This window comes from Sphaeramia orbicularis, chromosome 14 (genome assembly GCF_902148855.1).
Source record: "Sphaeramia orbicularis chromosome 14, fSphaOr1.1, whole genome shotgun sequence".
Lineage (NCBI taxonomy): Eukaryota > Metazoa > Chordata > Actinopteri > Kurtiformes > Apogonidae > Sphaeramia > Sphaeramia orbicularis.
In genome coordinates, this window is record NC_043970.1 from 43,550,018 (window position 1) to 43,577,599 (window position 27,582).

The 27,582-nt window shown below is 38.6% G+C and overlaps 1 protein-coding gene across 2 annotated transcripts in view; it reads right to left on the reverse strand.

The window, feature by feature from the left end:
- Nucleotides 1-14,790: 14,790 nt before the first annotated feature.
- tspoap1 (TSPO associated protein 1) overlaps nt 14,791-27,582 on the reverse strand; it is a 102,984-nt gene continuing 90,192 nt past the window's right edge. For both annotated transcript variants that reach the window (XM_030153191.1, XM_030153193.1), the window contains 7 exons: nt 26,009-26,177; nt 24,008-24,076; nt 22,140-22,187; nt 20,533-20,693; nt 19,314-19,385; nt 18,360-18,464; nt 14,791-17,973 (listed from right to left, as the gene is read on the reverse strand). In XM_030153191.1, the coding sequence (XP_030009051.1) occupies nt 17,641-17,973; nt 18,360-18,464; nt 19,314-19,385; nt 20,533-20,693; nt 22,140-22,187; nt 24,008-24,076; nt 26,009-26,177 (957 nt within the window). In that variant the 3' untranslated portion in view covers nt 14,791-17,640. The remainder of the gene's footprint in view (nt 17,974-18,359; nt 18,465-19,313; nt 19,386-20,532; nt 20,694-22,139; nt 22,188-24,007; nt 24,077-26,008; nt 26,178-27,582) is intronic.

Genomic DNA, 27,582 nt, shown 5'->3' on the forward strand with positions numbered 1-27,582 from the left:
TGTTTTGTGTGGTGGCTTTTTTGGGGGGGGTCAAACATCTGGTTTGTTGCCATTACAAACATGTTATTTAAAGGGTTAAAAATATGACAGTTATTGATTTTTTTTTTTTTTTTTTCCTTTTACCTTCACCAAGGAACAGCAGAGGTTATGTTTTCATCGGGGTTTGTTTGTCTGTTAGCAAGATAACTCAAAAAGTTACGGACAGATTTTCAGGAAATGTTGATACTGGCACAAGGAACAAATGATTAAATTTTGATGGTGGTGGTGGGGCTGATCTTCCTTGACGGAGGTCTGCGCTCTCAGAGTGCTTTTCTAGCTGTTTATGGCTCAAATTAAAAAAACATCCTGAAATTACGGGATGGTTTTATAGTTTGTTTTTACCTTTTTTTTTTTTTTTTTTAATTGGCTTTGATCCATGGTTTGATCTATGATTCATGGTTTGAATCCTGCTCTGTCCTAGTCCAGGGATTAAAGTTCTCCGTCACCACGACGGATTTCCGTCAAATGGAAAAACTGAGGGGGGAAAAAAGTCATATTGAAGTAACTTCCCCACGTGACTCCGCGATCCTGTCCTGGGTCTGCAGGTGTTTAACACAGACACGCCACGCACAGGGGGCTGATAGGTTTAACAGTGATGATAATAAGATGACTTCTTTATTTTTATGTCGGGAGGAGAGACTGATGACTATTTCTCTTTGGAAGGAAACGCTGCTCATTCTGTGCCTCAGAAACACATGGACAAGTTCAGCTTTACCGAAGTTCAGCCTCCAGACGCTAACTTTAGTTTAGTGCTAACAAGTAGCTTTCATTATGAAAGAACCACAGCGAAAAGGGAAGAAGACAGAACTGATCTACATGTACCTTCATGTTTGGGTTCATAGCTTATCTCCTCTTGCCGGTATATGACTAGTGTGTGTGTGTGTTTGTGTGTATGTGCCCTTCCCGTGCGTGCGGCTGTGCGCGCCGCGGCCTTACGCGGTTACGCGCCTGACTGCATAAGTGCTTTATTTTGGCCCGTTTAGCATCTTATTTCTATCTGTGTGGTACAGTACGAAGATAAAACTGAATGAATGAGTAACACCTTTGGTATTTGCAAAGCCACTGTATTTTAAATACCCTCAGAGAGTATCTGTAACGGAATATAATTTCTGTTTCAGTTGACGTAATTTCCTCCAATCAAAAGAGAACATGATATTGGCGGGGCGGGGTGGACGCAGGTTTGACAACGTACAGATTATTTTGGCTAGCATACACGACATCATGAACACGTTTGTAGAGGAAGATGCTAAAGTGGTAACTATTGAGAGATGCGTGACAAATAGATGGAGGTGGGCGTGGCTTGATGAGAAGGGAGATGATGGAACTCCAATTGGATCATGGTGCAAAAAAAATGAAGCAGCCTGGTGCGTGCATGTGCGGAGTTTGCCACAAGAAAATTCTGTATGAGTTGGTTAGGGTTACATTTGCACAGACATTTTCCCCAAAATTCATGTGCTGTTGGAGTTGGAGTTATGTTTTAGGAATTCCTAAATTGTTAAATAAAAGTTTTTCACTCATTTTTTGCAGTAAGGTTTTCTTCTAGTTATTATTTTCACTTGCTTCAAAGGTCTTCATACCCTTTAAAATTAACCAGAGAGCACCAAAATTGACCTGAAGCTTTAAAAATTTTCTGGGGGAGGACCCCCAGACCCCCCACCAATACCACTCATGACATTTTTTCTATCCATGTTACTAATCTTCTACACCTGTACACTCTCCCATACAGTGTGTTTTACAGTATTGCCAAATTTGACTAAATAAACTTGTACGCTATAGTAGTATTGTATTGCATCATTTTTAATAGTGGCCAATGATTTTGACCAGAAGAAAATTTTCAGTCAGATGAAAAATTTTTGCTTTAATCCCTGTCCTAGTCGTGCTGTTGTGTCACCCACACTGGTGTATGAATAAGTGAGTGTTCAGTGGTGGGAGGGGCAGGTGTGGATCCAAACACACTTTAACTCCAGCAGAGTGAGAGTGAATGAATAATGGATCAATAATGAAAAGCGCTAAAGAAATCTAAACCATTATTTTTTTTTTTTTTTTTTTTTTTACTGCGGTGTTGTGCAGATTCTGTGCTTTAGGAGGTTGAAGGACGTGTATGGGTGGACACCAAAGGGTTAGAGTGACTGACACCCTTCACAGACAGAAGGAGAACAGCTGTTCGATCACAGGTCGGTGCTGAACATTTCATCTCAAACCCTGGTTTTAAATCTGAGTTCTAACCTTCTGTCCGGTCGCTGCAGCGCCGGTGTCCACCACCAGGGGGAGCCACAGCCCCACCCCATCCTCACCCTTATATTAAACGGTCTCTGCTGACACTTCTGAGGACAATGAGGGGCTCATGTAACATCTGAGGCTCATTGTGTCCCTGAATGCATCGGGTTGAGTTCAAGTGCATAGTTGTTGTTGGATTATTTTACCGTTAAAGGAAGAGTCGCCACTGCCGTAGGGTCCGAGGACACTCAGCTCTAATTCTGCTGTAACAAGATGAATCTGGGTCATGAACACTGAGGAGGGACAACGGAGATCTGGATCCAACAAATACTGATGGATCCATAAAGTCCACAATCCACCTGTAGAGGATTTAAAAGGACCACATAAAGACAGCATTCAAAGATGATTAGATACAGGGTTCTGGATGGTATGAAATCATGAACTCAACTAATTTTTCATGTTTTTTACTCATTTTAGAGAGATTTCTTCAGTTTCATGCCATATTAGAAGTTTTTTTGGTGCATTTTTTTCCTTATTTTTCAAGTATTTTGCACATTTTATTCTCATTTTACAAGTTTCTATACATTTTATCCTATGAAAAATTGAGGTAAAACTGCATTTTTACACCAATTATTGACATGGATTGATAGAATTAGTGGATCAGTAAGTATTAAACATGTCAGATCAAGAGCTGGTTTTGGTTAAAGGTGGATGTTTGGGTCTTTAAGGGTTAAATCACCAAAACCACTCAAGCTAAACTAATGTATCTCCACTGGTCCAACTGAACAAAGGCCACGGTTCAAACTGATCTTTTAAACAATTATTTGTTTCTTTTTTTTAAGGCACCGTGAAAACAAAACAATACAAAATACTAATAATAATGACAGCATATTTAGTCTGTGAATGGGTAATTTCAGTAAATAGACGGGTCCCAAAAGGCCAATATAACAGCAGGCGCATTCAATAAAGGCCCAGTATATGATCTGGAACAATAAACACAGAAACAATATGAAATACAGCACAAACTATAAGCATCGTACTGGAGCTGTTCTGTCTCTGACCTTATCTGTTTAGCTTTTTTATCCATAATGCCTCAATGGTGTCATTTCTGCTCTTAAATTTTAGACTGTGAATGTCTAATTCCAGGACATAGACGGGTCCCAACAGGCCACTATAACAGCAGATGCATTTGATTAGCACTGAGGAGGGTTTGGATTCATTAGATGAAGGTTTGGATTCACAGCCGAGAACAGGCAGAGGGACTGAGGTCCAGGTCCAGGTCCAGGTCCAGGGAAGTAAAGCCATCGATCATCGGCTTCTGCAACAGAACAGAAGGTTTAGATGAAACTAAAGGACCCTAATGACCATGTGAGGAACATTATAACCTGCAGAACTATGAAATAACAGCAGGAAACGGGGCTGAAACTCAGGAGCCGTGGCCCAGTTCAACGTATCTCACTTTACGTTTTCTACAAAGACCCAAGGAAGCAGAGATGAATGACACGTAACATCCAGGCTTTAGTCACGACCCACATAAGTCAGTCTGCTGAAGCACCGTGACCTGCTTTCAATCCACCCGTGAAACGTAAACCGCCACGTTTTCACCAAGAAACCAGCACCGTCAGCCGCAAGGCACCATGGGAGATAGTGTTACCGAAGAGTCCATTAAATGACTCAACAGATCTGCGTTTCCTGTGGACGATGAAGGAACAAACGATGTTAAAGCAGGTTCTGGAAGAAAAGTCAAACACTGGTTTTAGTCTGAACCGCAGAAGATCTGACCCAATGCATCATCCAGAACCAGAGAACAGGGTTCAGATGGAACATGGAACCGTTTGGACGGTTTAGTGCAGGAGAAACAGAAGAAACTGAGGCTGAAAACTCCTGACTTTACCTGAAATGAAAAGAGTGCAAAAAGGAAACGATCTTTAACAGAAACTGTGACGTTTGGTGCAGATTTAAAAGGTGTTCATGAAAAATATTAGGGTGAATTTCAATAAAACAGAACTAAATGTTCATGTTTCAGTTGTGTTTTTATGTATTTGATCAAATAAAAGCTGATGTTTTATAACAGTAGATGAACTCTGACCTCAGAGACATTAATTAAATCTAATTATTCTAAACTGATCTGTGGTTTATCGACTGGAATCAATAGTTGATCGTATATGTTTGTCATAATCTGATCTAAGAATCAGGATCAAATCTGATGAAAACTCTGAACCTCGAGAAACTAAACAATAAATGTTATGTAAGAATGAAAAGAATGAAATAAAGAAAGAAGAAATAAATAGATAAATAATAAACAGTGACAGATTTATATGAAAAACCAGCAAAAATGATGATGGCTGCAGAACTGATTCATATTATGTATAATCTTCATTTCCTTCATCTGTGTTTATTTAAGGAATTAAACAATAAATGTTATTTAAGTTCATTTGACTGAAAACTGATTATTGTGTGATTTTACGCTTAAACTTTATTCACTAATAATTTTTATTTTTTTCCTAAACACTCTCTCTCTTTCTATATATATATATATATATATATATATATATATATATATATATATATATATGTGTGTGTGTGTGTGTGTGTGTGTGTGTGTGTGTGTGTGTGTGTGTGTGGTGGCATAGATCTGATTTAAATAAAGTAGAAATAACTAACGTCCCAACACTGAACCCTGTGGAACACCATGGCCCACTCTTCTAATCTGAATCTATTATTAATTTAAATATTTAAATGGAAATAGTAACATGTTTTGAACCTAAAGTGTCTCATGTGTCGAAACTGAAGATCATCAGATGTTTGACTCAAATTTTTGTTTCAACTCGTGGTTTTTCTGACTCAGTTTTCCATCAAATTGAAAGAAATTTCGTAATTTTCGTCTCCATTTTAACAAACTCTTCATCTTCATAATCATATAAACATTAGTAGAATTATGTCACTGATTCTTTCTCTGATTCTGTTTTTGCTTCAAACCCATTTAAAATAATATCATTAGTTAAAAACACACCTGATCAAAAATTTAAGACCAGTTAAAAAATTGTGTGAATTTACATTTTTCATTGTTGGATCTAAAGAGGGTTCTAAGTAGAGTTTGAAAATGCAAAAAGAAGAAACATTTTCTTTGGAGTAACAGGAACGGCTGTGGTCTTGACCTTTTGATTAGCTGATGAACAGACTGTTACAGTTTGACTGTTGTTTTCAATAAATTAAGTACTTTTTTTGTCTAGGGTTAGGGTGAGGATTATAAAATAAAACCAACTGAATGTGACAATGAGGAATAGAATTCAATATGGACTTATTTAGGTTTTTTTTTTTAAATATTGTTTGGATTCCAGCTGATTCATGGGACGGAAATATTCCTGATTATCAAGTTTAAAAATGACAGAAATAACCTGTTAATTACACAGTTTTACATCTGAAATAAAATGGTTTATTCATTCATTCATAAATTCATCTAAACTCAAATGTTAATTTAGTTAAAATCAGTTTAACTTAAAGCTGAACATTATAGTATCTGGTAAGTAGACATTCAAATGATGACTGTTTTATTTTTTATTATTATTACTGTTATATCTTAATTGTATTTTTTATGTATATGTATATATATGTATGTTATTTAAGTATGTACATGGTGGAAGTCTACCTGGTGTGAATGGGTGTTTGTGTTTTGTTTTTTTAAAATTTATGTTCTTTATGTATATTATTATTGTTATTGACTTATTAAAAAATGTATCTTTCATTATAAAACTTGAAAACCAATAAAAAAAAAAAACTGTGGGGGAAAAAAAAAAACTTGTTAAAACTGCACATACAGATGTCGACAGCGTTGGGGTACTTATTCAGATGAACCAGAGTCTAGTCTACCCCCCCAATACATGACCCTCCCCATCCCCCCGTCGATAAACTGCTGATCTGAAGATGAAGAAACGCTACAACAACTAAAAACAAAAGTGAGACCTGATCTGAGTCCAACCACAGGAAGTCGACGTCAGGAAGCTCCGCCCCCCGCCAGAGAGCACCCCCACCACCACCACCACCACCACCACCACTGATCTGTGACTTTTGTCCTTATTTGGTGAAGTCGGTTGAAGTTGCAGACGAGAGCGAAGGTTTGAGTCAAAGTAAAACCAGAGGTGACAAGATGAAGATGAAGACGAGGAGGATGGACGTGGTCGACTGTGTCCATCTGCACTTTCAGAAGGCTGATGTAAACCCTCCCCCCCCCCCAGCCCCCCACACCAGCCACTGCAGAACTGAAACAGCAGTAGATCCACTTCCTTTAACTGATGACGTTTGAGTTGAATGTGAAGAACAGAATCAACAAGAAGTACCATGAGTTTGAACAGTTCATATTATTTAGGTTTAGTCACTTCAACAATAGATCAAACTGGATCAGATCAAACCAAAGTCAACATCAGTGTCACACATTAAAGTTTCACCGTCGTTTATTAAATAGTTTCATGTTTTAGTTGAAGAACTCAGTTTTATGGAACTGTTTATAAACTGTCAGTATCACATTTAGACAAAGGTAAAGTTATACTTCTGACATATATGTAAATGCACTATTAACTTTAATAATATTTGTTCAGACTCATATATGTAAATGCACTATTAACTTTAATAATTCTTTACTTGTTTCTTTTTTTTCTGTTTTTATATATATATTAACTTTAATAATAATAATATTTGTTCAGACATGTAAATGCACTACTAACTTTAATAATATTTGTTCTTGTATCAGTGATATTTTCAGTCTGTGAATCTAAACCATCTACTGATCTGACATGTTTAATACTTACTGATCCACTAATTCTATCAATACACGTCAATAATTGGTGTAAAAATGCAGTTTTACCTCAATTATTCATTAGATAAAATGTATAAAAACCTGTAAAATGAGAATAAAATGTGCAAAATACTCAATAAATAAGGAGAAATGAACCAAAAAACCTTAAAATATGGCATAAAAGTGAACAAATTCTTCTAAAGTGATGAGAAAATTAGTAAAATATTCAAAAAATTAGCAGAGTTCATCATTTCATAACATCCAGAACCCTGTATTTAATGAGAATTAAATGAACAAAATACTTGAAAAATAAGGGAAATGTGTCAATGGATGAGTTTTGGCGTTTGATCGTCTTTCATCCTTTAGTCGTTCCTTTTAAATCCATTCCATCAGTGTTTTTCTTCATCTGAACTCTGCCTCTGTTCAGACTTTTTTTTTTTTTTAGTTAGTTAATGCCAGATTTCCCTCTTTTTTATACATTTAAATGAATAACTCTGTGACCTTTGACCTGGTTCTGATGTCGTCGGCTGCAGAACTCCTTCATATTTATGTTTCAGCTTCATTTCCTCGTTTCCTTCATCATGTGCTTTTTGTTTTTCTGTCTTTTCATTGGTTCATTTAGCATATTTTCAGACATTCAACCTATTTATGTCTCATAGAATCTTTAATGTTTCCTTTAAACGTGTCTTATTTTGATAAAAGTTCAAATCAAAACAAAAAAATTGAACAAATAAATAAAACAGACGCGAATCATAGAAAATACAAAACCAGCTTCAGCAGAAATAACAGACGTGGATTTAAGACTGAAGCTGCACCGTTCAAGGACCAACAAAATATACCTGTCTACCCTACCCGTCTGTCCATCCGTCAACCCGTCTACCTGTCTGTCCGTCTACCTGTCTGTCCGTCTACCCGTCTGTCTCTCTACCCATCTGTCTGTCTACCCCTCTACCCGTCTGTCTATCCATCTACTCGTCCGTCTGTCTACCCGTCTACCTGTCTGTCCGTCCGTCTACCCATCTGTCTGTCTACCGTCTGTCTGTCTACCCGTTGGTCTGTTCGTCTACCCGTCTGTTCGTCTACCTGCCTGTCTGTCTGTCTACCCGTCTTTCCCTCTACCCGTCTGTCTGTCCGTCTACCCGTCTGTTCGTCAACCCCTTTACCCGTCTGTCTGTCTACCCATCTCTCCCTCTACCCATCTGTCTATCCGTCTACCCATCTGTCTGTTCGTCTACCCGTCTATTCGTCTACCCATCTGTCTGTCTACCCGGTTGTCTGTCCGTCTACCCATCTGTCTGTCTGTCTACCTGTTTGTCCGTTCGTCTACCTGCCTGTCTGTCTGTCTACCCGTCTTTCCCTCTACCCGTCTGTCTGTCCGTCTACCCGTCTGTTCGTTGACCCCTCTACCCATCTGTCTGTCTGTTCGTCTACCCGTCTGTTCGTCTACCCGCCTGTCTATCTGTCTACCCGTCTCTCCCTCTACCCGTCTGTCTGTCCGTCTACCCGTCTGTCTGTCTTCCCATCTCCCTGTGTCCTAAACTCCGCCCCCTGTGCAGTGGGAGGGGAAGTAGCTGCCGTCTCAGATAAGGTCTATCACGTCAGCCAGCGACGCTCAGGAAGGGCCCAGCTTTACCCTAGTATAAGAGAATGGGGGGGGGGGGGGGGGCAGAGACCAGAGGCCCAAACCCCACCCCCACCCCCCACAGACCCTCGGGGGATTAGTACATACAGGTCAAAGGTCAGGACACCAACAGATAAACAGCCATGTGGCGTTCAGTGACTGGCTTTATTTACAGGAAAAGGATCCGAAACAAGGATTTGATTCATTTAATAAAGAAACGACGACAAAAACATACAGAAAATCCAATCAAAGCCAATGGCTGACCTTCTAATTGAACTGTTTTATTGATAATAGTTCACAGATTCTTTAATTCCTACTGTTTCTTATTCTTTGCTTTTATATCAGGGTCATTTCAGTTCAATTATCTGTTTATTTGATGTGGTTTTTTTTTTTTTTTTGTCACTTTTGGGTTTTTCTGGTTCCAACTCTGCATTAAAACAAAATAAATAAACTTTAACTTTCATTTACTTTAGTTTAAAATAAAATAAAGGTTTTATTCAGTCAAACCATCATTTTCTCTGTTGTCATTTATGTTTTTACCTCTGCCAAGGAGGTTATGGTTTTGCCGGCGTTGGTTTGTTTGACTGTCCGTGTGTCCGTGTGAAAGATAATTCAAAAAGTTATGGACGGATTTGGATGAAATGACAAATGATTAAATTTTGGTGGTGATTGGGGAGGGGGCACTGATCTGCCTTGGTGGAGGTCTGTGCTCTCCGAGTGCTTTTCTAGTTATTAAAAGTGTTTCATATGTTCAGATTCTAAAAGTTTATCAGTGACAGTATTTTAGTACAAATAACAGAATAGTATTTTCTGTTGTGTATTTGTATATTACACCTCTTATATATAGTACTTGTTTATTCTGCCTATGCTGAGGGTTAAGTTTATGCCTGTATTTAACTTTAACTGCTGTGTTTCTGCTGTGACATGAAATAAACTGAATCTATTTTTGGAGGTTTTCATGAACAGACAGATGTGAATTCTGTCACGTTGGTCTAAACTCACTGCTGTAATGTCGGACGGTGGCAGGTTTGAAGTTTCACACACTGATACAACTGTGGTTTATCACACGTTTCCTTCTCACATTTTAGTTTTTCTTCTTCTGAAAATGACAGAACATTTTTAAATCAGTAGAAATAAAAGTAAAACTTCTGTGGATGTTGATGATTAAAAAAAAGAAAAGAAAAATCAGAATGTTTAAAACTTTTCAGATGTTTTCCAGATCATTTTGAAGTAAATTTAAGACTAAATTTTGGACAAACAACAGGAAAAATATACAAATAAAGAAGCAAATTCCCCTAAATGATTAGTTCTACAATTTATACCAATGAATAAAACTGTGATGAATGTTTATATATATATATATTTTTTAAACACATTACATGTAGATAGTATATGTGTTAATACTTTATTTATGTGTTTTATTAAATGTGACAGTTTGAGTTCACTCATATATTCTTATATTTCATCCACAGTTTAATGTTGGAATAAAATCTGTAACATTTGTGCAGAAAATCTGGATTAAAAAAATTAACAATGATTTAATTAAACGCGTCTGTGGTAGATTTAAGGTCTAACATTTATAAAACTGAATTCCAGATGTTTTCATGTTTTTTGACTCATTTTTTACTAATCAGATCTGACTTGAATTTTCCATCCTTATCTTACTTCTACTGTATCCCATCATGCACCTCTTCACCTCCTGTGAAAAGCCTCAGTTACAGTTGGACATTTGCATTTATGAGGAATTGAAACCTGCAGCCTTTCACTTTTAAACAGCAGCTGAACGTTCAAAAGGCTTTTATGGAAATGAGAGAACGAGACGCTTCACATACAAACGAGCCAACGAACCAATGCCTCAGGTTTTAGAGCCGACGGCGCCGACTCCAGCCCGTCCAACGGCTTTAGGTCATGTTCAGTTTGGGTTTGTCGTGAACACTGTCTCCTCTACAGATCAATCTAAAGGTGAAAAGTCCTGTTATCAGTGGAACCATCTGACAGGAAGTGTCGTTCTTTACTCATCAGGTACTCGACTCACTCCATCAGTGCCTTCTAAACACTGATCTGACACATCTGAGTTCAGCAGAGGCTATCCACATCCCCCCGAAGCCACAGAACTGTTCAGAACCTCCACTTTATGTCAAATATGAGAATAATGAGGCTGTTTATCCAGTGGGTCCAAGTCACAGAGGGTTTATTATGTCTGAGCGCACATGAAGTGAACTGAGCTGCAGATCTGGACGAGTGACGTCATCAAACCAGCACAAACACAAACGGATATGTCTGCATTTATTTAACATGTCTGCATTTATTTAACATGTCTGCATTTATTCAGTATGTCTGCATTTATTCAAATGTCTGCATTTATTTAATATGTCTGCATTTATTTAACATGTCTACATTATATTCATGTACAATGTTAATTTCAGGGAACATACAAATGAGTTGTTTATTAAATCAGAATTGTTTCAGTTTACAGAGTTACCCGAATTAAGGACATTGTTGATTGTGTTTAGAGCGAGAAATGGACTTTTACTGCAAATCTGCAGAGATTGTTTTAGTTTCACAGGATGAAAAACATAGGAGGTCTAATTTTAAACAGCAAAGGGTTCGGACTTGTGAAGCAAATGTGTATTTGTGTTATGGGTGTCAGAATGTGGAATTATTTGGCAATGGAAGAGAAGAGCTGTTTAAGAGGTTATATAAGCAAAGAATAGAGAAGATTTATAAAAGCATATAATGAAATAATTTTACTTGTGGATTTTGGATTTGTTTTATTTTCATTGACTATCATGTAAACTATTTGGGATTTATGATCCAGTCATCAAAGTCCTTCCATCGACCCATTCTGAGTTCTGCCAATGCTCATACAAGGCCTGTTGAATATCTGACTCACCAACAGTGTGTGGACATCACCTGCCAGTCAAAGCAGCAGTGAAACTTGATGATACCTGGGCGGGGCTTAAAATGGGTTAGAGGAGGATAAGGGCAGAAGGTGGGACATTCAATTTGTCAATCTGCCCAAATGTTTTCTGGGACTTGTACCCGACTGTATGTGCTCTCACACAAACATTTTAGCTGCACAAGCAAGAGTCTTAAAAAACAGATGGATCCATTTTTATTTATTTATTTTTTTTCAAATATTTATAATTTTATGTTGTAGAAAACAGAAACAGTGGGAACAGTCTGGAAACAGGAATATTTTTTACATACATTTGTTTCCATTTTCCAGACTTTTCCAAACCTGGAAATGTATAAAATCTAATTCCATACTTTCCATACATGCGTAGGAACCCTGTTCATATTCATTTGGACACAAATCCAGTGGATTTCTCCAACCTGTTTGAATTCCTTCTTAATTAGTTGCATCTCTAACTAGTTCCGTCTCCACATTTGCACATATAAGGTCCAGACTTCAGATGAAGATTTCTCCAGTATTTCTCCATAATTGTTTGTCAACAGCAGCGGTTGGAGTCTTGACTGAAATATGTCCAAACTTGGAGCCCATTACCTCAAATGTTCAGTTGTTAGTTGAATGGGACAGGGAGGGCGGGGCCTGAAGTGGCTTATGTGCATTTAAAGGGCCAGCGCTCCAAACCACCTTTCTGGTGTCATTACTCAGAAATAGGGTTGAACATGGACCTGTGGAGTTGAATTAATGAAGAATTCAGAGCCAAGCGGAGCATTTACAGTTTATGGAGACCACAGGGAAATGTTGGAAAATGAAGAATAACATTTAAAAAAGACTAATATCACTGCTTCAACTACTTTATTCCTAAAGGGTCTTACTGCAAATAGCACTTGTTTTTGAAGACTTGTAGGCTATGGTATCTGTTTTGTGATTTAACTTTGTCTTGTTTTTATTGATATTAGACTGCTGCTTACTCTTCTGCAGAGACATTTATCCTAGGGTACTAATAAAGAAACCTTGAACCTTGAATTATCGGTCCGATATTGAGAAAAATCACATCATTCAGATAATTCCGATAATTAAAGTTTTCATCTATAAATACAGCCCATAATAATGAATCTAAATTGCTTGGATTTGACACATTTCACCAGTACACAGTGCACGTTGTTGCCTTGGCAACCACCATAAAAACCAAGATGAAGACTCCAAGTGTGTCCAAACGCTCAGACAAATCATAGTTGTCGTTGTCCAACCTGTGGACACTGTGGATATTAGTGAACATACCGGACTCACAGACTTCAATGTGTCATGGTACACAACTACATAACATTGTTTATTGTTTACGTATTTATTTTTTTATTTTTCATTGCTCTTGAGTGGCTTTCTTTCTGTACTCTATGTTGGAGCAACTGTTACACACAAATTTCTCCATGGGGATTAATAAAATTTTTCTGATTCTGATGGTGAAAAAAAAAACAAAAACAAGAGGAGGTCTGGATTGTTACCAGTATCGGTTATGAGAAGCAGGAAGTTATCTGTTATCGGTATTGGTCGTAAAAAAACAATTATCGTGCATCCTTAGTTTGAGCCTGTTTGTCCAGATTTTCTATCTTTTTTTTTTTTTTTTTTTAACTTCTAATTTATAATGTGTTGTGTGTTTGCTCTTGTATTCTCTTTTTTATCCTTATATTCTGTAATTATTGTCTGTCATACTGCTGCAATATCGCTTTTTGGGATCAATGAAGTATACTTTTCTATTAATCTAACGATGAATGCTTAAATGTCTCCAGAATTGGACAAAAGTCTGGGTGTTTAAGCTCAGATGCGTCCGTTTCTCTCATATTTGTATTGAATTTCCGTGATCGTCGAGCGCTCTTGTGGAAAAACCTTGGTCTTTGTTGCATTCGGCGCCTAAAACATGTGCAGGAGGCAGAGACGGAAGAGCGGCTGTGACTGTTAGACCTCTTCCTGTGGTTACATCACGTGGTGGTGGAGGGTTCAAAAGGAGATGGGCTTCTCCTTCTTCTTCATCCACGTCTCGGACACCAAAGACGCCGGAGACGCTGAATGCACAGAGAAACAAACGCTGAGGTAAAGTATGACGGACGACTCCAAGCTGCACGAACGTTTAACTCTAGTTCGTTAACATCGTTGGATTTAAAAGGAAATTTGGACGTTTTGTTCTGGAACTGAAGATTCACAGTAAATGTTTGGTGTCTTTATGTTTCATTTGCCTTGTACAATTAATTAAATTGTATTTTTGGCCAAATTGTGATATTTGCATAAAATGAAGCAGTAGTGTTAGTGTTAAAATTACACCAAAAAAATATGACTTTTGCAATAATGCTATGAGGCTAATGACATCTGTTTCTGTTCAGATTTGATGTGTTTTTTTTACTAAAATGTGTGCAGTTGTTATTTTTACAGACTGTTGTATGTACAAAGTGTTCAGAAAAGCTTACTCATGGTGTCAAAATGGCCTCCTCTGGATATTGCTTCCTCACTTTTTCTTTAAATCCTGCAACTTGAGGCCAATATCATGGGGGGGGGGGTTCGGGGGTTTTGGTTTCCTATGTGCACAGAAAAAGGCCAAAACTGGATTCAACAGTTTTTTTTTGAGAATTTTTAGTGCAAATGTTTTAATAATGACAAATCAGGAAGTGTGAGTTTTGTGGGTTGAATGTTGAAGAGGGTGAAGAGCGACGGTTTGCGCATGAGTGTGAGTCTGGGCGGGGCTCAATGTGCAGCTGCAGACGTGGCGTGAAGCAGGTGCAGAAGAAGAAGAAGGAGGAGGAAGAGGAGGAAGGAGGAAGGAGCGGGGAAACACGGAGGACGAGGAGCAGCGGAAGTACAGTGCAGTCATCCATAAAGTAGAAAGCACTACTAAACTCCTCGCCACAGTGTAGTGTTTCCTACTTTATGGATGAGTGTACTGTTGGCTACAGGGAAACCAACGCGCCATCCAAACAGGAAGTGGCACCAGAAAAGAGGAACCTGCTTTGTGTCACGTGGCCGTGCATTCCCCGCAGTGTCGCTTCAGTCGGTTCACTCGGGCTCTGTGCGGTCGAACAAAGTTGGAAACTCTTTCATTTTCTCTTTAAAACGTCTCATGATTCTGTGAAATAAAAGTGAAAAAGACTCCACGTACCTGTTCCATGTTGACTTTTCTTTGAATAAAGTGAAACAAGAAACACATGCATCTCAGAGTCGGTGTTTTCTGTGAAAATATACACTTTATTCCTGTAAAAAGAGCCATATTGAAAGAAACCATCACAAGTTCAAGTCAATGTCCTCTGTGCACTACGTCTGTAGGTACTGAGCCTCCGTCGATACCGGCCTCGGCATGCAAAAAAAAAATCTGAAAAACAATATTAACAAAAATATTTACAGATGAGTTTCCAAAAGGGTAATAAAAACATGAATATAGAAAAGGTAAAACTTCCACTGGTTTCCAACAATGAATGTAGGTCAGGAGAGACCAAAAAAAAAAAAAGAATCGATGCTGTATGAAAATATACGACGTGGTTAAAGTCCCAACACTGGTCGTTATGTACACATCCTCCACTGCTTCAACACTTCAATAACAAACTACAGCTCAAATATTGCAAATGATTCAGCCTAAAAAACACCAACAGAACAGACGACAGAACAGAAATAAGGCCGAACATGGGTAGAACATTGGTTTGATGCATGCACTCCAGAAAACATCCTGTAAACAACAAATTAAGACTAAACAACGTCTTCTCATAAGGCTAAATGTTCCAAAGTCAGCTACGTTCTACCTACATGAGACTAGGTCCTACTGATCCGGGTCGGGGCAGGAGACTGAGGTGGCTTCCACCCCTACACCCCCGCTACACCCACCCCCCCGACACCCCCCCCAGCCTCAGTCTCAGCTCTGCCCAGACTAATTCTCCTAAAGTGTCTGCGATCGACCCTCCCTTTAACTCTTGGCATCGTCATGCTCCCTTTATGCAACACTTACAAACTAAACTAAAACATTCATCATGTAAAATAAAAACTGCCTCCGTCTGCGGTTGACGCCCGGCGCCCGAATCCCGGTCCGAGTCCGGGTTGAGGACACTCGCTCTCGTCTTCAACTGGCAAAGCACCTAAGAGTTTGGCAGATCCTGCAGTTTATGACAAAAGAAGAAACTACAAGTAGAAACCTGAGAAGATACTGAACAGCCTGGTCCGACGTCACGCCGCTGTCGCCATGGAAACACCACCCAGTCCGACGTCATGGCCTCGAGGGGAGGGGAGGGAGGGGGATGCACCGACCAGATACGGACGCCCACATTGGCCCGGTACTGACCCAGAGAGACAGATCCGGTACCGGAGATGACAGATGGGTTGAAATGATGAACATTAATCTGATGAAGACGTCGATCATCATCATCATCATCACCCAGGTTTAAATAACATTAAATAACATCCAGGACGTGTTTCAGAACCTCTGGTCCAGATCAAACAATGCTTCGGACTCAGTTCATCAAACTCTATTTCTCGCATTTATGTCCTCATCCATGGTGGTGTTTTTATCTGATTCCATTAAACTATTTCAGTTTCTTGTATTAATTCCAATGACTGAACTGACATTAAATCAACACAAACATCTGAATAGTCAAAGGGTTTTTCATGTTTTCCAGTGTTTCCACTCAGGATCTTTAAGGTTCTGGATGGAAACTCACCCAATGCTCCCATAACTAGACCAATTATTTAAATACATGATTCATTTTCGATAAAACTGAACTGAATTCGTGGAGGATAATAATAATAATAATAATAATAATAATAATAATAATAATAATAATAATCAGGTTGAATCCTGTCATGTGGGTTTACTGTCTGGTATCGTGGTCGGTGCATCTCTATTCTAAACATGTTTCTGACGCCACTCATGCAGTAACTACATGAAAAACTGATAAAAACTAAACACACCTCAACAAAATGTGCAAAACTGGCTTCAATGCAGCCGCGTGGATGTCAGACACTCTTTACTCTATCCTGTCATTTTACTCCAAAAACGGAGGCAAAACAAACAAAAAACATAAATAACAAGATGAAGCGATTTATTGCAAACTCTGTCGGGACACGAACGCCACCGACCACAGCGACTGAAAACACTCACGTAGGCGCTGTTCAAAACGCCATTACATTCAGACTGAACGGACCCAAAGGCTGAGCTCATCTGGACGTGGACAAGTTTCACCTTCATCTGGAAGAGTTTCAGTGGATTTAGGAAAAGAAATTAACCTACGACTATGCCGCCTTCCAAACACTACACTTCCTGTTGGCGGTCAACTGTGTGTTTGTGAACGTTTAGGCCGAATGTGACTGCGTTAATGTTGGAGAAAGGCAACTGTTTCAGAGTCACCAGTGGACGGGCCACACCCTGACCACACCCTGGCCACGCCCATCAGCCTCCGCCTCAGCGGACGGCGTTCACCTCCACACACACATAAATACAACTAAACTACACACATGGACCAGGCCCAGGAGCAGGACCGGGCCCAGGACCAGGACCGGGACCAGGCCCAGGCCACTCCTGCTCCCACCTCAGTCCAAATAAATACCAGGTTCTGTACAAAGCCTTGTATAAATACTAGTAAAGCAGGAAGATGCGCGTGGCCAAGCAGACAGACGTGGTAGTGCATTCTGGGAGCTTCTACTCTTCTCAGATAAATAAAGTGGCACCAGTGTGCGAGTGTCGGGCTCCTAAAGCTAATCTGAGTCGATCAGCCGAGTCTGGAGCTGCTTTTCAGATTGACTTTGTAACAAGCATTACAGCCTCTAATGCGTTAATATTCCGATAAATAACAGATTATTTCCAGGATATAGTGGATTTGGAACAGACGGAACACTTCAACGTGCATCGGATCATGCTGGAAGCTGTAGTCAACGGACTCTAAATGCTCTAAGGCAAACGTAACATCAGATCTGCAAATACTGGGTTAAAGCTTCATATCTTAGATCTGATGTTGGCGACGGACGCCGTCTGAGACGACCCACGGAGATGGACAAAGTGCTTTCAACAAGACGATCTGGGCTCAAAGTCCAGACTCATTCTTTCTTGCTGGATCCCAGTTTCCTGAAAAGCCTCTTTCCTTTAGAGAAGAAGCTTTTCTTCTTCTTGCCTTGTGCAGCGCTGTCTGTCAGAGCAGCAGCGTCTGCGGGGGCGGGGACCGGAGAGGCGGGGGCGGGGACAGGAGGGGGGCAGTGGGCCTCTGTGGGCGGAGCTGAATTCGGTTCTGATGTCAAGGTAGCAGCAGGCTGTGGATCTGGAGGTGGATCTGTGTGCGCTGTTGGATCAGGACCAGGAGGTTCTGAGTCCTCGACAGTTGAAGGATGATGAAGATGAGGATGAGGACGGTCTGTAGACGACGTCCAGTCGCCCTTTAGGAAGAAAGAGGAGAGTTTCAGATGGATCATGGGAAAGAGTGAACACCAGAAAGAAAAGAACAGGAAGAGGAAACTAAAGCAGGAGGATCTAGTGGAGGGACAGGTTCATCTGGGATTGTCTTCTGTAAAACATAGGATGATGTGGACGGAACGAGGGACACTAGTGTTGGTCTGAGACACTGACGTCCAACTGAAAACACTTACGATCAAGTCTCAAAGTGAACGGTTCGTTTCTGCTTCTGCAAAAGGCCGAGCAGGAAATAACGGAACAGAAGAATGTGATTAAAGAAACAGAAAACTACAGAAAACAGACGATGAAAACATCAATGAAAAACCACACATGACGTAACGTGGATCCTGTCGGTCCTGGTCTCAGATACCTGGGATTCCTTCTTGGGTTCTGGTGGAGGCGGGGCAGCTTCGCCCTCCGGTAACGCCTGCAGGAAGTTGGACGGAACCAGGCCTCTGTGTCCATTCAAGTCGCCCTGAACAGAAAAATATATGGATGAAACAAGTGACATGTGATCAGTCAGAACATCTGTCTATTGGCTCCAGTCAGCGTCATCAGCGCTAGTTAGTTAATTATTCTAGTTAATTAGTCTAGTTTAGGCTAGTTAGTTAGTCTTTATAATCAACAGAATCAAACACACAGGTCTTTTGGTGAATACGTGGTCAATGTGGGGGTTCCAGTCTGATCCTATCCATGGGTGTTCCTCAGGGCTATATACTAGGTCCAACCCCATGCTAATATAATGTCCACGCTGCTGCAGTTTATGATACGGAAAAACCAAAACATACATCACCTACTTTTTCAGGCTTTATAACCTGGTACTAGTCCTTTTTCTCTATTTGCAAAACTGAAACAGTTATGGCCAAAAATGGAGTATCTTGAAAATCATAACCTTTGTAGGTCATTCACGGTCAACAATATTGGTACCAAATGAAAGGTCATATCTGACTTCCTATAAGTCGATAATACAAAATTAGTCGATATCTGTCTTAGTTTTCAAGACAGAAGCCGTTTTCTCAATATGCAAATTTGTTGCTTGAGCCCAACTTTGGCTGATATCTGAGCTGAACTTTGGCCTAATAATGACAAAAACTAATCAGGTCGGCTAGAGAATATGAACAATCATGTGATCATGGTTTGACATCAATAATGATAGAAATGTGACCAATAGAATGTATACAGACAGACAGATGAACTGACCAATATGCTGGCCCTCCGACAAACAATAATATAATGTAATATGAAGACTGACATGAGGGATAAACTGTGAAACCCAGGCCACAGCAGAGAAGAAACCTGAAAGAACAAACACTGAAGGACTCACGTAGAAGAAGCCGTCTTCATCCATGTCTCCAAACACATGGATGACGTCTCCTGCACTGAAGGTCAACTCGGCCTGAAACCACACACACACAATTAAACTTCTTCATAACATCATTTATCATGAAAACACATGAAATTCAGCACAGAGAAAAACAAACACAACAGATAAAACCAGAACAAGTGGTGTCAGGCACAACAAACCTCGCCCCTCGCACATATTTCACCCATTATAAGTAAATAGGAAGATTTTTAAAAATTCATAAAAAATTAGAACTTTGACCTACGTATCCCAAAACGTAATCAGTTCTATTCTAGGTCATTGGTAATCTATAAACCACATTAACTACAAATTCAACCAATAGTTTTGCCACAAACAAACAAACAAACAAACAAACAAACAAACAAACAAACAAACCGTACGAAAAACAATACCTCTTGCCTCCCCTTTCCGGGGGTCGGGGCAATAAAACAAGATGAAACCAGAATCTGCAACTTCAGGTCATTTTACAGTTTTTAATAAAAGCTCCATTTACAGGAAAATTAACGTTTCTGACCAGCCACGGTCAAAGTGCCATATATATTTATCTGTACTGTTTCTTGGTTGGTTGACATGCTTGTCTTTTTTTCTGTATATATATTTACAATTTTTTTCTTTTAAACTGTTTTGCACTTTGCACCACAAGAGAGTTGTCTCTTAATTTCGTTGTACATTTGTATAATGACAATAAAGGCATTTTATTCTATTTTTTTGTATCAAATAATTATCTGGGGTGAAATCAGCATGACAACATTTTTTTAAATAAAGCATTAAACTTTACGCCCCTGCTGAGGATACAAATGCACTGTTGGCTCTGATCGTGGACCCTGAGGTCATTACAGGTCATCACTAAAATCAAACTGGGCTCCAGACGTAAACACACATTAAACTTCTGATGATACATTCACATGCTGTGGGAATTATGGTAAATAACGAGCTTTCTATTGTCTATAACACATTTGGGTAGAGGCCTGCATTGGCTGAGGGGGAGGGGTGGAAGTGGGTGGAGCTTAGAGCAGCAGAGTGCAGTCGGTGAGAGAGAAATGGGAGATTTTTATTACTTTTAGCAGCGTTCTAGTGAAGAAATGCCTAAAAAAAACCCTAAAAACTATATATTATTATTATTATTATTATTATTACTATTATTTATTATGTATCTGTAGTTTCCATGTCCATGACTGACCTCTATGTCTGTGTTGGGTGAACTCTCTCGCGGGTCATAGTCGAAGATGGCGACCATCCTGCGGGCACCGGGAAGTGGGTTTGGGTTTCCTGAAGAAGCAGAAGGAGGAGGACCAGGACCAGGACCGGGAGGAGGTGGAGCTGTGGAGGACTGGGACGGATCTGTCAAACAAACAGGACGGTCCACTGAAACACCTCGAACCATCATGAACATACATCATCATCATCGTCATCATTATCATCGTCGTCGTCATCATCAACATAATCGTCATCATCATCATCATCAGCCTCATGCAGTGCTGAGAGGTCAACGAGGCCGAGGAGGCGGAGTCAAAACACAGCAGGTTAGAAATGACATTTATTTATTTACTGACGAAGGTTGAAGAGGAGACTCAATATTTTATATTAATTAGGAAAATGATTCAGACCAAAGTAAAACATGAGAAATGAAGATAAAGGACTCTTAAAACTGGAAAATAAGGCTTTAATTCATGGAACTCATGTTAGTTCAGGTTCCACATTCAGACCAATATGATCTAAAACAGACCCAACCAGTAAAATAATAACACAATAACCTACAAATACAATATTTTCTCTGTGTTTTAGTACAAAAAAAGTAAAATTACATTGTGAAAAAGTGAATAACCTGAACAAATATGAACAATCTGAAGTGTCTTAAGATAAATCAGTGTAATTTAATCAATATTCAGCCTCAGTTTATCATTTATACATGTTCATTCTAACGTACAGATACAGTGGATCTACAAATACACAAAACATTTAATAAGACACAGAATACTGGTCCAATTCCACTGATTTATATGAAGACATTTAAGGTTCGTCATATTAGTTCAGATTATTCGAATTAAAAAAAAAAAAAAACGCACAAAAATTTAGCAAAAATGCACATAAACCAAAAAAATCTATAAATATGAACAAATCAAACAGTTACAACGATGTAACCTGCACAAAAATGAACAAAACAACTGATAAACATCAATAAAATTATGTTAAAATTACATTTATTTATTTAAGGACATTTCGTATTGTTCATGTTTGTTCAGATTATTCATATTTTTTGTTAAAAGATAGTTCATGAATGTAAATATTTTCATGTAATCTTACTTTTATTTTTACTACAGTAAAACAGAGAAAAAGTGTATTTGTCATTATTTAAAGATTATTGTGTTCATATTTCACTGGTTCTAATCCACTTTAGATCATATTGGTCTGAATGTGTCATTTTTTAAAATAATCCCATGGACCAGACTGGACCCTTTGGGGGGCCTGTTTTGGCTGCGGACCACATATTTGACACCCCTGCTTTAATGTTTTCTTCTTTTATAATATTTATTTTTGACTGAATGTGTCTGAAGTTGCTTCTTATTAAATTAGATGCTTATTGTTCATTAATTCTCCAATCTAAGAGTCCTCAGTGCAGATGGAGGTGAATCCCAGTGTTTCCTGCAAACATCAAAGCCACAGATGGACAGATGGACACATGAAACGGGTGAGGACATGCTGGTCTTCGATGCACTTCAACTCTTTTGGACATGCAGGTAAGAAAAAAAACAAAACAAAACAAGAGGCAAAGGTCAAAGGTCAAACCTGGACTAGAGGAATCTACAGTGGGCTCCCAGACTGAAGCCGACTCCACTGAGGTGAAGAAAAAGAGCAAAAGGACAGTTTAGACGTGATCGTGTTCCTCCGACGTCCTGCTGCACAGTCATGAATGAGTGGAATCAGGTTTATTAAAGGATGAGGCGTTAGAGCAGAGACGACACATGGACATCAGAGGGGACAGATGGGACGACTATATGTGGACAAAAGTCTGTGGACACATTGAATCCAGGTGTTTCTTTTCTAACAGGGGTCTGGGATCCAAAACAATAAGGACTGATGTCAGAACAGAGTTTTATATTATGGGATTGATATCAATGCATTGGTTAGTTTGGGTTAAATTACCTTTGTTTAAAAAATGACTAAGAGATGGTTTGGACTGAATTTATATCAACATTTTTCATCCTTGTTCTTCCTCTAAATGTCTCTAATATTTTTCCTGCTGACTGTAAACACTAATTTTCTTCCTAATCTAACCATCTACTGTCATCACATCTGACTGAAGAAGAAAAATCTACCATTAAACGACAGTGAAATATTGATGTTTCTGTGTCCGATCCTCATGAACAAGACATGTGAGAGCTGGAGACATGATGTGTCCACATATTTATGTCCATATAGTTTAGAAACATCAATATTTCACTTAAGTTTAATAGTAGATTTTTCTACCTCAGTCAGATGTGATGAAAGTAGATGGTTAGATATGGAAGAACATTAGAATTTACAGTCAGAGCAGGAAAAATATTAGAGACATTTAGAGGAAGAACATTTCAAATCAGTCAAGAAGAAAAAAATGATATAAATTCAGTCCAAACCATCTGTGAGTCATTTTAGAAACAAAGATAATAATTGAACCCAAACTAACCAATGCACTGATATTTATCCCATAATATAAAACTATATTCTGACATTAGTCAGTATTGTTTTGGATCCCAGACCCCTGTTAGAAAAGAAACACCTGAATGTCCACAGACATTTGGACACATAGTTTATTCTTCCATGAAACTCAGATGGACGCTCATGGACGTGTGGGACAAAAACTGGTTTGAAAAAACACTCAGAGGGAATCAGAACGTGTTATAGAAAATAAAACTGATGCAAATGTATTCATTGCAGTATTATGATGCCAAGAAGTCTGATGGTCTGACTAAACCTCTGAGGTGAAAATCCCCTCTGGTCTGAATGAGAAGCAGCAGGTGAAAGAGCAAAAGCACATGGTCCAGATCCAGCAGTGATACATTTAAACTCAATAATTGATCTGTTTAATCCATGTATGAATAGGTCTGAGTAAGGACTGTCACATGACACATGGTACAACTGACAGAAATAACATTTGGGATAAAAATACTTAAATTCCTGCTGCGTGACACGGGGACTGAGAATGAACATCATTTTATTGACTTTATTCAAATGTATAAAACATGCTGTTCTCATCATAAATGGATCCGAAATGAAACACAGGGCTTTCGCTCTGATGATAAACTACTAGAATAAATATGATTAAATAGTGCGTTTACATATATGAGTCTAAACAAATATTAATATTAAAGTTAATAGTGCATTTACATATTTTAGTCCTTTTTAAGTTTCATTTTATATTGATTCTATCTTTTTTTTCAGAATTTATACTGACAGTGTGTAACAGTTCCATAAAATAAAATTCTTAATCTAAAAAATGAGCCTACTTTAACAAACGATGGTAAAACTTTAACGTATGACTCTGCTGTTTGACTTCGGCTGGATCTGGACCTGAAGTGAAAGAGGCAGAAACAGAAGCAGACCAGAGGAAAGAGTGAAGGAGAAGGAGGAGGAGGAGGAGGAGGAGGAGGGAAGCCGCAAACTGCACAAAGACACACCTTTCTTGGATCGTCTGGGTTTCGGCGGCGGAACAGGGCGACGTGGAAGCTGTGCATGAGTGCGAGTGCCTTTATGGAGTTTAAGGAAGGAAAACCGACACAAACAATAAGAATAAAAACAGTCTGAACCCAAAGGAAGACAGTGGAGCAGATGGGACAAAGACACCATGACAAAGCCAGTGAGGAGCTTTTCAATGACACAGCAGTGACAACAGTGGAAGTGGAAAGGTTCAACCATCTGCACACGCTGCTGCTGCCGCTGTGGTGGAAACAGGAAACACCAGCAGAGCAGCAGCCTGATCTGCTTAGTGTTTTCCACAGATCACACACTCTGCAAGTGTTGGCTTTTACAAAAGCAGCATGAAAACACAGGCAGCGCCGGTGCATCAGTGTGGAGATGGTTCAGACAATGTAATAGCAGCACAGAGCACCAGACAGAACCAGAACCAGAACCCAAACAATTCACTGACATTTAGTTCAAAAGTAAGCAGGTTTAACCCATGAAGACCCAGGGCTCATTTTGGCTCAGTTCCCAAATGAATTTAACCTTCCATAAGTCATTTATCTCCATTTATTCTAACATTATCTTCTGTATTCGACATTTTTTCAGTGTAAATCCTGTATTTTTCTATATTTAATTCACTGATCATGTAGGTCACAGGTGTCAAACGTGCAGGCCGGGGGCCAAAACCAGCCCGCCAAAGATTCCAATCTGGCCCGCGGGATGAATTTGCAAAGTGCAAGTTAGGGCATCAAACTCCAAAATAATATCATGATAACCTATAAATAATGACAACACCATTTTTTTCCTCTTTGATTTAGTGCAAAAAACATTAAATTATGAAAATGTTTACATTAACAAACTATCCTTTAACAATAAAATGTGAATAACCTGAACAGATATGAACAACTTGAAATGTCTAAAGAAAATTAAGTGCAATTTTAACAAGATTCTGCCTGTTACTAAATGTTTTGTGTCTTTGTAGATCTGATCTGTAATGCACGTATATATAAATATAAATGATAAGTCAAGGCATAATATTGATAAAATTGTACTTACATTTATTAACAAATTTCCTTTTTTTCAGGTTATTCACATCCTTTTTGTTTGATTAGTTTGTAAATGTAAATATTGGCATAATTGAATGTTATTTTTTGCACTAAAACAATTCGGAGTTGTCATTATTTATTGGCTATCATGCTAGTATTCGACTGGTTCGGCCCACTTCAGATTAAATTGGGCTGAATGTGGCCCCCGGGAGAAAATGAGTTTGACACCCCTGATGTAGATGTTCATTAAAACTCAAGAGTAAATTCAAAGGTTATTTTTATCAGAAACAGATAAAACTGAATAAACAGTGTCTTTTTCAGTCCAATCTGTCATAAACCTGAACATAAACCCAGTGTGTCCATCCTTATTTTGTACATTTTTCTTCATTCTATTTAATATTTATTTGTTTTTGTTAATTTTGTTGCCTGTTTCATTATTTTGTCTTAAATTGTCACTTTGTGGTGTTCGATGCTGTACAGCTACTTTATTTATTCATTCATGTGCACAGTTATAAAATTATCAAACTCAATAGTACCTCAATAGTAGTATATATATATATATATATATATATATGGACATGGACTTTTTTACAGAATTATGTCTTTTTTCTTGTATCTTTTATCTGACTCCCTGAATGACCACACTAAAGTTTCTATGTGTATATGTATGCACAAACGGCAAATGACATCTTTGAATTTGCAGACTTGATAAGACCCTGTGGGAACCCTGAATTTGGAGACTGTCCTCAGATTGAATCGTGTTTTGCTGAATGAATGTGATGGAACTGGATCTTTTTCTCTGAATGTTCTGACCACATGTGTCACATGCTGCTATATGTTCCCCTTCCACTTCAGTGGTACCAGTGGTGACGTTGGTACCGGTTCCACATCATTTCTAATGCCATGGTTTATGTGCGCTGGACTGGTTCCAGACCCGGGTCAGTGACGTACCAATCTTGTCCATGGACGCTGCCGTGGATAAGAAGCCCTGGTGCAGGAGCTGCTGCCGCGTCTCCTCATCCTCCACCTGGATCTCAGACACCATGTTACAGGGGACGAAGCCCAGACGGCCTGCAGACTCGCCCTGGTAGAACCCGTCTGCGTCTTTGTCTCCGTAAACCTGCAGACGGACCCAGAAAATACACAGCTCATGTCATTCATTCATTTATCTGTTTTGAGCAGAAGAAAAAACAAAACATTTTTTTTTGTACAAGGAACTAATATCAGAGCAAATACATTAATAAAAAAAGGTGATCAAGACAAAATAGCAACTGCCATGTACACTAGTAATAACAAAATAAATTCAATATGTTCTGCTCAAAAAGGAGTGGGAAGAAGAAAACGTATTAAATCCCACCCCCATCTCACATTCATTCAACAGAACATGACTTTTACTTCCTTAATGATAAAGTTCCATCTGTTTAGAGTCCTAATAATGTAAATAACAGATAGAAAACAGATTAAAACTGAAGTATATTACACTTAGTAACTGTCTAAATGATAGTCTGCAGAACTTAGAATACAATATTTTTATTCATTCATTAACTGAACCTGTTTTATCTTCACTAGGGTGACGGGTGTCGCTGTATAATACAATATATTTCGACAATGACATACCAACACTGGGAATGGAAGTGGAACATACCAAGATGGTAAACAATACAGATATAAATCAATATATCTGTTTATATCTGACAGGGGGAAACACATCAGATACACACAGAGCACAGATTTTATCTTAGATCTTCACCTCAATTCAACTGGTTTCTGTGGGTTTAATAATAGAACCTGTAGAACAGGGACGCTGAGGCCACATGTACTCTAATTTGATCTAAAGTGGATCAGACCAGTAAAATAATGACAGAATAAACTAGAAATACTGACAACTTCTATGTTTTAGGGTGAAAAAAGTAAAATTAAATTATAAAAACATTTACATCTACAAACTATCCTTTATCAAACAACGTGAATAACATGAACAGACTGATATTTCTTAAGACAAATCAGTGTAATTTTGACGACATTCAGCCTCAGTTTATCATTTATACATGTTCATTTTATTGTACAGATGCAGTGGATCTACAAATACACACAACATTTAATAACAGACAGAATATTGGTCCAATTACACTAACTTCTATTAAGACAGTTCAGGTTGTTCATATTTGTTCAGGTTGTTCACATTTTTTGTTAAAGGATAGTTTATTACCTCTGCCAAGGCGGTTATGTTTTTGCTGGCGTTGGTTTGTCTGTCTGTCTGTGTGCAAGATAACTCAAAAAGTTATGGATGGATTTGGATGAAAATTTCAGGAAATGTTGATACTGGCACGAGGAACAAATGATTAAATTTTGGTGGTGATTGAGGGGGGGGCACTGATCTGCCTTGGCGGAGGTCTGTGCTCTCCGAGTACTTTTCTAGTAAATGCAAATATTTTCATGTAATTTTACTTTTTTATACTAAAACACTTTAGTGTAAACTTTGTACTTGTCATTATTTATGGGTTATTATGATAGTATTTTACTGG